At 39.6% G+C, this 10,438-nt stretch overlaps 1 protein-coding gene across 2 annotated transcripts in view; it reads left to right on the plus strand.

Annotated features, from left to right (window-relative positions):
• The window catches only part of LOC118785582 (probable phospholipid-transporting ATPase IH), a 61,183-nt gene extending 52,054 nt beyond the window's left edge, over positions 1-9,129 (plus strand). The window contains exons 29-31 of one of the 2 annotated variants that reach the window (XM_036540361.1): positions 645-810; positions 5,718-5,824; positions 6,521-9,129. In XM_036540361.1, the coding sequence (XP_036396254.1) occupies positions 645-810; positions 5,718-5,824; positions 6,521-6,572 (325 nt within the window). In that variant the 3' untranslated portion in view covers positions 6,573-9,129. Of the gene's footprint in view, positions 1-644; positions 811-1,806; positions 1,896-5,717; positions 5,825-6,520 lie in introns of those variants that run through there. The other variant, XM_036540362.1, reaches the window with a different exon arrangement.
• The last annotated feature ends 1,309 nt before the right edge of the window (positions 9,130-10,438 follow it).

Below are 10,438 nucleotides of genomic sequence, written 5' to 3' on the forward strand. Positions count from 1 at the left end.
CTTATGGATTTCAAAGTTGCCTGAAATTTAGTCACCTATCCAGACATGCTACATGAGCATTATTTTCAACTGGCATTCTCAGCTCAATTGGAATAAATGAATAGTATGTGGACCGGTTATGAGTACTCTCCCTCTTGAGGGTCACTATACCAAATCAACACTATACCAAATTCTTTGTCCCAGAGGAGAAGGCTTTTTCTGTGCCATAATTGTCCTCAGTAATTGTTTGTAATCTGTTTTAACCTGATGCATAATCTCTACTGTGAGCAGACTAATTAACATCTCATGTTTTGAAGTCAACTTTCTTATCAGGGTTATCAAGGTGAATACAGTCAGAAGTTTACAAAGTTTGACAGTTTACAAGATTACAAAGTATTTTTGGCAGCTACTTACACTTCTTACCTGGTGACCTGGATCACCATGTTGCCTAGCTGTGCTCTCTGAGATTCAAAAACCTCTTATTTCACGTTTGTTGTACAAGCTGCAACAGCTGTAACACCCCTGGTGTGTCAAACCTTCAGGACCAGGGTGCAGTGCTCTACCCACCACACTACCTGTAGCCCCAGCAACAAAATGCAGAGAATGCAGATATTATCAGATTTTGTCACCTGGTTTCACTGCTCTCCTGGCTGGCTCACCAACAGGCCTTTCCTGAACTACCAGAGGATGTACTACGTGTTCATGCAGATGCTGTCCAGCGGGCCGGCCTGGCTGAGCATCATCCTGCTCATCACGGTCAGCTTGTTGCCGGACGTGGTCAAGAAGGTCCTCTTCAGGGCCCTGTGGCCAACCACCACTGAGCGCATCCAGGTAAGAGCATAACCTTCATGCTTCCGTTAATTTTTAAGGTGTACACCTTAGTGGAAGCCTGGCAAGTTCAGATTTCTTTAATTCTGGAATGACTTGGCAATAGATGAAGATGTTTTTTTTGTTTATCTATTTGAAATGAATGTCATGACAAATAAAAAATTGTTTTTTGTTTATGCTGTAGTAATTGACTACCATTGTCAATTGGAAAGGACCTGTATATACAGAAAATGAAGTACATTGACATTTTTAGTAATGCTTACAAAAGGAGATATGACAAAAATGACCTTATAAAGTGAACAAGAAAGGCTACTTAAGGATAGCAATTTGCTGCACTGCTGTTGCAAACTGTTTCTTTTTGAAAATCCTAACAATCTGTTTCAAAACATCTCCCAGAAGCCTTTGTTATTCTGAGAGTCTTAAATTTACCTAGAGATAGATCCTTCCCTGTTTGCTGTTTTGATAATAGCATGACCCTATGAACCTCCCCTTCCCTTTTCGTTTTACTGAAAAGTTAACACTGATGTCTCTCACAAAAGAAGATTCCCAGAGTATCAATGTAAAATGTATTAACATCTTAAATTTTCTACCTTGCTGGAGAAATAATCAAACCATCAGATAAGAAACAAATCAGTCAGGCATTAATTAGGCAGATTCTTCAAAACAATTCTGGGGCCTTCCGGAATGCTTGTCATTATTCAGTATACAGCAAAAATCTAGTTGATTTGCTTTTTAATAATGAGACATTTCTGTTGACTTTTCTATCAGCATTTTGAAAGGAAGAAAAGTATTTCTAAGTTATGCAGATACAGGATGTTTTAGATCTGTGTGCGCATGAGAAAAGCTGAGTATCTGTTAATCGTTTTTACTGCTTGTCTCTCTCCTCTCCCCTCACTCCTTCGACCGATCCCTGGCTACATCCCACCTCTTTTCTGTGTGTCTGTAAACCCTGACCTCTTCTCATGCCCACGGCTGGCTCTGTCTCCCGGGAAATGGCAGACAAAGCGACAGTGCCTTACTGTTGAGCAGTCCACCATCTTTATGCTATCACAGACTTCGAGCAGTATAAGTTTCTGAGAGAACAGGAGGTGAATCTTTAAACCTTTCTGCATGGTGGCATGCCTGTGATCACCATTCACCATGGGACACTCCACAGATGGCCATTTCATTAGATATCCTCCTCCGGTAGATGGTTCCCCATGTTACAATATTTCTGGTTGTTCTTGAGATCCCTGTTAGTTTGGGGGAGTTGCTGACAGTTCTTCAAATTACTGTATTGTACCTTTAAATTTGTGAGGGTTTGTTGCATATTGGCATTTGTTGTGGTATTTACTGGAGGAGTTGATGCCTTTTGCACATTTCAGTGCAACATATTGTCAGTATCTTCAGTATAGAAAAGGGAATGCGTTAAAATATTTTCAACAAGACTCTTGATAATTCTTATTGTATGAGCTATGTGTGCAAAAGTTGTATTCTAATGGATAAAGGTCATCATTAGTGACAATCAAGTGAGTTAGTATGAAGAAATTCCATTTTTAAAATGATAAGTGGAGAGTTACCAAGCCAGTTAATGATGCTGGTGCTGTTGGTAATGATAATATTGATAATCAGTAGTCAGCACTAGTTAATGGCAGTTCTCTGTATTGGCCCATGTATATCAGTGCCCCATGGTGTTCTTCATTCTCATCCTGGTCCTGTCCTGTGCTACTGTGTTGTATGCTGGGAGATGATGCTTGCTTGGGTGTATGTATGCGTCTGTGTATAAATGTCTCTACATCAGAACTGCTGAAGGTGACATCTTACGTTGGAACACACTTGATCTGTGTCTTTCTTACCAATAAAAAAAAAGAAAAACAGGCTCCCTTTCCATTTTCCACATAGTCATTTAGCACTCTTCCCCAGAGCAAGTTATATAGTGCATGTAAGTCAGAACAGTCTCCTCCTTCTCTCTTTCTTATGTCTTCCAATAGCCTCCTGTCATTCTGCAGGTTTCACTAGGGCATTTAGGACTGAGAAGCAATTATTAGGGAAATAGGAGTCACTGCAGCCAAGTGGCTCTGTGCCAGTGTGCACTAGTCTGCTCTGGATGCAGCAGCAGTGCCTCTCAAGATGTACATATTTCTCAAGTAACTGAGCTGGGCATGTCCCATTAAGGGCAATGGATCCCATTTTTAATAACTGTGCTTAAAGATAAAGATAAATGATAAGCAACTCCCTTTTTACTGATGGCTCAATCATTTTCAGATATTTTGATTATTTAGTAAGATGTAGGATGATCATTAGTAGGATGATCGTTGATAATTATTTGCCAACACTCTTCTGCACAGCATGCTATCATATTGATGATGGTCCAGTATGAGATGTCATTCTCTGAGCAGATTTCCATCTTGTGTTTAAAAAGTCCATGTTAGATATGCCAATAACTGCTGTTTATAACTGTGAAGCTTGTGGGCAGGGTCATTGTTCCAGGTGTGGTGTCAGTCATACAACATTTAAATGTCACTGCTTCCTGTTTTTTATTGTGTTTATAAGATTTTTCTGAGCAATTACTGCCTTTTTATTTTCAGGAGCAGTACATTATTCTATGTAATAGTATCAATACCATGTCCTCTATTGATACTTTTTTAAAAATGGTGTGGGACTGTCTCTTTTTATATCTGTCAGACTAACCTTTGGTAGGATAATTCATTTTTTTCCTGTGAAAAATCCATTCAGACAGTGTGAAATCACAGAAGAAAATATTGATGATGACAAAGAAGACAGGCAAAGAAAGAAATTATCTCAAAACTTACAGGTGGTGTCAGATCTTTTGTAACAGGAAACAGACAGGATCAGACAACTGCAGAAATGAGAGGGCTTCATCTCAGTATATGACTGTTGATCAGGTTCTCCTATCAGCTGTGAGACATTTGATCTTATAGGTCTTTGATGTCACAGCATATAGAAAACATCCAAAGTGCTTTATAGGTCACTCTTATATCCCTTTTTTGAAGTGGAAATGATGATGTCCGTATTTGACGGATGGTGATTGGTCCATTCTTTCTCTCACCATGTATCAAGAAGCTAGCGTGTCAGAGATATTAGAAACCAGGGTTATTCTGTGAGAACACTGGATGGCTTTTGGTTTGGTATGCAAGCATTTATCAGTCAGCATTGGAATGGCCATTAATTTTCTTTGAGCTTCACAAGTCCCTTGGGGCATCATTTTAAACATTTCAAGTTTTTTTGTAGACGTCTTATAATTTATTTCAAGCTTCAGTTAAACCTATACAATGAACAATAATCATAAAGCAAACTCCTAATTATTTATCAGAGCTGCTGAGAGGACCCTTTAAATTTAGTGGGTAGATGGAGAGCATCCTTTAGCGACCATCATCGCAAACAGCAGTTGCCCAGTCCTAATGCACACAGCTAGTCAAACCAGGGATCCTAAAATGTGAAATGTAACAGTGATCTGAGTGCCTCTACCCTTGCCTTTCGCAGAGGAAGCGGGCAGGTAGAAACTTGGAAAGGGTTCTCATTTACAGTCGGGACGCACTCCTGGATGGGGCTCAGTCCTTGTCCGATGCCTAGCTGTACCATGGTAAATACTGCAGGCAAGGAGGGGCTGTTTCCTGCACCTCCAATGCTGGTGTGCTGTGCTGCTGTGAGGCTTTGGGTTGCAAGTTTATTTGTGTGTTGGGGGGTATGTATAAGCACACAGATAAGTGTACACACACACACACACACACACCTTACTCTTAACACCCATCCCTGTTTCCTGTTCCTGTTTCTGCATTTGTTTTGCTTTCTTTTTCTGGCATGGGTGATGGATGACAGGGCTCTGCTCTCTTACGACAGACGGACACAATGCTGGATGGGGGTTGTGGGTGGGAGATTGGGCATGGACGGTGTCATGTGAGATGATACATATCAAAGTCTATTCATTCCCAGTTGAATTTCCTTGGTTATACTAATTTAGAGTATAATAACTTGAATTTATTTTAAAAGGTAGCGTTTTTGGTAAAAAAAAAAATAAAAAAAAAAAAACTCAAGATACAAGATCAAAATGATTTATCAAGTTGTATTAAACACAGAAGTTGTGCACATCAGCTAGTACAGTACAACTGTTATAAGAAATTATAATGCCACAGGAGTCATAATTCTGACTCATCAACATTAAACAAAAGTAGATGCTGCTCTCTAGTGGTGGGAATGGTATTGCATTAAATGATTTTGATGGGGAAGGGTTTTGAGAAAGGACCGTCCCAGCAAAGCACCCTGCCAGAGGCAAGACTCAGATAAGTGTGAGCATATTTTCTAACCTCACAGACATACAGAAACACACAAACACGTCCGCCACTATAACCTTGCAGGAAAGGTGCTCCAGAACAGCAAGTGACATCAGAACGGTTAGGAGCAGTTCCCTTGTGTAAAACTCTTTCTAGTGAAGTTGAGTATCTGGGTAAAAACAACTTATGCTTACATTCCAGTTCTAGGTAGCCTGTTCTTTGCTTTACAGAATTCAGTCTAGTCCTGTCAGTTCTGATGTGCAACCGTAATGTGAATAATGTCAAAACAAGATCACATGAATCTCTTTTTCATACTGAATTGAAGAATCAAAAAATTAAATTGTTTTCTTGAAGAACTATATCAAATGGCTTGTTGAGGTTAAGACAGATACAAGGAAGGCAAACTCTGGGAATGAGCAGTACTGGTTTTCATGGTGTGTTAACATGCATGTGTGCTGCAAAACATAATGTGGAGCATCCATTTCTCTCTGTGATACCGACCTGATATCTGAGGGGTTTTCCTAGCCGTGCTCTCTGACACTGTGCTGAAGCATGTCTAGGCCTGTGAATGTAGTGCCCTCCCAGTGATAACCATGCTTCTTCTTCTCTCTCCTTCAATCTATCACCTTGCTCCCGCAGAATGCCGATAAGCTGTACCAGGGAAACCTGTCGGAATTTCCTCCCCTGTCCACTCTGCACGCTCCCGAACGCAAGAGAGACAACACCCCCAACGGCAACCCTAGAAGGTCTGAGCACCTTTCCAAAAAGCTGATGTACACCCACTGGGGGGGTGGCGCCAACTACCGCACTTTTAGCTCCTTCCTCGGGTTCGGGGAGAATGTCCATCACTCTGGGGTAGGCTATGCCTACTGTGGGGCGGGGCCTGAGACTTCATTATAATCTGATACTTTGCATACTGTTACCTATGCCTTTAAAGAAATATACACATTGAAACACACACTACACCCACACAAACACACCCACAAAATTAATTCACTTTAGTGATCTTTTGGTTATGCTAACCCTGGAGCTTGTGCAACTTGGTTCCAGTTGAGATGCTGGTGAACCAGGCCCAGGGGGAGGGGAGGGGGGTATGTCTCAAAGCCCATTGGATGTTCTGTGTGACTCCACCCACCTACAGTGAGTCTGTGCCCTATTCCCACTCCCCACCACCCCCTTGATACCCATCCATTGCCATGTGTAGACCCCTTTGCTCTGTCTTCCCCTACAGATATTGTTACTTGAAACTACCATTGCAAGCAAAAGAGATTTCTGATCAAATGGATACTTAATAGAACAAAAGAGAAATAGTGAAATGCGTGTGAATGTGTGTTGTTGACTGAAAGTTGTCTGCGTGTGTTCACTGACTGGCCTTTTCTTTTTCTCTTTGTTTTTCCTTTTTTTACTCTGTCTTTTTCTCCCTCTTTCCTGCTGTTCTGTAGAACAAACTGGTGTTGCCTCTGTGCAAATCTCTTGTCGAGGAATACACCATAGGATGCTGTTGTCTTATCTGCTTTCATTGTAAGTGGCCAGGCCAAGCCAGTGGACTCCCCATGCTAGACCGTTCTGAATAGGTGCTATGTGTTTGCGTACATGCTTGTGTGCTTCTGTGAGCCCCTTTAGTTAGAGTAGAAAGTTGTGCTTTGACTGGATTGCCAGGTGAAGAACATGATTAAATCCCTTTACTCTTTGTTTTGTACCTGTTGATTGACAATGCCCAGCACACTAAGTTGTTATTCAAAACAGGGTACATATGGTTAACAGAGGGTCATAGGGTCAACAAAACTGTAAATATATACTATTTTACTTTTATTTTGTTTCCAATTCCTTAGATTAAGTTGAAAAGTTTGTTTTAAATGGCCAAATCACTAAATTCCAAAGTTATCAGTGATCATATCTGACATGAATATTTTTCATCACGCTCTGCATGTAGTGGACACTGATAAAATGATCAGCTTTATTCCAGAGGTTGAAGCTGAAAGAGCCTTACATTGTTAATGTAGTACACTCAATAATGTATCTTATACACACTGCACTGCTTAATAATGCATCCTACACTCACAGCACACCTCCTGCAGCTTTCTTTGGACCGTTGAAAGGCTGGTAACAAATTGAGATTGTCCGGCCTTTCAGGATTCTACAGTTTTTGATTTGTGTCACCATGGCAGCCAGAGTGTTGTTGTGTGACGTGCTTCTGTGTTCTGCAATCCCAGTGAGTGTCTCTGACCCTGGCTGCATCAAGCTGGATGTCTCAAGCAAAGTAGTAGCAAAGTGTGTCTGCAAATTTCTAGTCTGCCTTAATGCTACATTGTTTTGTTTGTATTATACAGTAGTTTGGAGCCAAAGGATGACAAACACTTGTGTTTGAGCCTTATACTGGAAGTGGTAGAGTGAAAGTGTTGTAGGCCCAAATCATCATGCCTTAATCAATCTGCTTCCTCATCAGCAAATACGTACAGTGTGCAGTACACTCACATTGGAATGAGGGGTGTTACAGCATAGCTGAGCATCGTGTGACATCCGATTATTGTGGAGTGTAGAGAGGTTCAGGTCCACATTGTTTCCATGACTCTGGCCCAGATTCAGATTCAGATGTAATATCCATGCATGTTGTCCAAAACTTTTAGTAACAAATTGAGTCAAATGTTATATTATTTAGGGGTAGATGTGATTGGGCTACATAAATGTGGTGTTGTTATTAAATAAATCACTTTTGACAGAATTTGTTACTCAAAAAGCTATGTGCAAAACATGTAATGGTCAGATTTAATCTCACCCTCTGTATCATCCATCACCACATTTCCTGTTCTGCCATTGCCTATGTGTTCATATAGTCCACTAAATTTCTCATTAAAAAGGTTCATTTCTGAATATTTTACACATTCTCAGAAGCATGCTTTTACCAGTATGAGACTACCTCTATGTAATTCATTACTCAGTGTTCTGTCATAGTTTCTGAGCTATTTCCACATTTCCCCAAAACCTGATTGAATTGAATTCATAAAAATACTCTTTACAGACTGCATCAGCTATGATACTGCAGCTGACCTTCCTCATGCTATGTAAAAATAGATATAGCTGCATATTTACTGAAGCAATTCTGGCTAAATACACAGCTCAAGGGTACAGCAGCTTTATCTCATCTGAGAATTGAGCAGTTGGTTGCAAACCTAGGTTCTAAAGCAACACACCTATACAGGAAGATGAACTCTGAAAAAGAAATACAGAATCTATTTGGACTGCAGCATAACGGCTTGTATTTCTAGAATGTATTTTTTTTTTACTTTATTAGATTATCTACAGTGTCTTTTCCCAGTGTTTGTTTCTGATCATGCCCACATGGTATAAGCTGTTAAACTATGAGGCCGTGACCCTGCAGTCTCATTTCAAATCTCTCATACATATTGAGTCCTCCTCACCAGTAACAGCAGCTCTTGGAGTCTGTCTATGAGTCACTCTGTCATGTTTACCCTTTTTTTTTCTTTTTCTCTCATTCACTCCCCTCCTTAAATAAGCATCGCTTGTGAGGATCAGATTGCATGGCTGTCAAGCCATCTGTCCTCACCAAACTCACTACCTCCCCTCATCTGCTCACTCATGCCTCCTGCTGGCATAGTGCAGCTACAGCACAAGAGAATGTACAACAGAGTCAGGGAAATATGGATGGCTGCACCTCGAAGACCAGGGTTTTTTGTAGACATTCTTAGTGGCTTAAGAGAAGGTGCCTTGTGGTACTGTCCGTGTTGTGGCCATTAAGTGAGATGCTTAGAAGTTGCTTTGCTTCTTTGTCATTTGTAAAATGAATTTTTAGAGAGAGAATCTATATGAATATAGCTATCAGTTGTGATGTATGAACCCTTTTTATGTCTGTGATGGTGTCAGTATCTTTGTCTGGCTGAGATGTGTCACAGCTTTTCCAGAGCTTAGAGAGCTTATAATTTGCGTAAGTAAACACCTAATTTTTTTTTGTTTGCAAGTCTTGTAAGTTCCACTAAAATTTGTTTAGAGAATATGAAAGGTGTGTCCATGTTCAAGACTTAAATCATGTGAAAACACCACAATCAAAACATTTAAATGTATTTTTTTTAATATAAAAATCATCTGTGTTATAGGTTTAACAATATTCTCAATCTGTTATACTTATGAATAAAATAACTTGAATTTACGAACCTTGTGAATGAAAACCCATAACTCTGTGTAGTAAGTTTTCAAAGTTTCCAAAACAGTTGTAATGTACTAACTAGTTGAATGTTTTTGACTGGATTTGAATACATCTTATCATCTGCTAACTTATAGCTCACTTTCTCCCATGGTTGGTGTTTACCATGCAATATATTATCCCCATGGGTTTCTAATCTCTCCTGTTACCATAAGGTACACCATATGTAATGAAAGCAAGACACTGGGAACAAAAATGGAAAGTTTTTACCATGTTGCTGTGTTAAAGAAAACATGGATAATTATGTGGAAACATACTGAAACATAATACAATGTATGGCTTGAATTACTTGAGTATGATCCAAGCTCTTGCCATAGGTACCAACACAATTCTCCACACATCTGAAGCAGAAATATTCCTGGCCTTGCATTCCTGGCCAGTATAATTCATTTAGAGCTCTGAATCTGGCTGGTGATTCCATACTTCAGTTTTCGTAAATTTCCAAAATGGGCTTAGTGTAAAATCGTATATGCTCATGCTCAGCAAATACACAAAATTCAGACTTTGATATCATATGTTTATATTCACTGAATGCACTGATAGTGGACACAGATTAGCATCCATATACTATAAAGATCAGTGAATCTGTGCAGCTTTTAGCAAAAGAAAATTCTGTAGTGGAGAGTCTAAATGAAGCTCACCACAACTGAAATGCTTTCCAGTTGTATACTGTATATTGTTTCTTGTAAAGATTTGATTTGCACGATTTAAAACATGATTACACATTGACACAAGTTATAGCGATGCATACCACAATAAATTCCTACTGCACCCCATCACTTATTCACGGCTGTGTATGTGGTATTTAAAGCCCTGTATTTGAGATTTGTTCTAAATTGTGTCTGTATAATATCTATGAATATTAATCCTTCCCCGGGTTCCAGCTTGCTCTTGCTTTTGCTTAAAGGTCCAGTTCCATGCTCCCCAACACAGCATCATAAACCTTAAAGAATTAGGGCATGTGTATTCAGTGTATTAATTCTGTAATAATGTGTCTGAAAACAAAGGTCAGAATAATGAATGCATTCAGAGAACATTTTGCTGAATACTGCATATACTATATCTGATGGTGATAATGATGATGATGATGACAAAGATGATGATGATGATTATGATGACAAAAGCACCAAAATTAAATTTG

The sequence above is a fragment of the Megalops cyprinoides genome, chromosome 11 (assembly GCF_013368585.1).
Source record: "Megalops cyprinoides isolate fMegCyp1 chromosome 11, fMegCyp1.pri, whole genome shotgun sequence".
NCBI lineage: Eukaryota > Metazoa > Chordata > Actinopteri > Elopiformes > Megalopidae > Megalops > Megalops cyprinoides.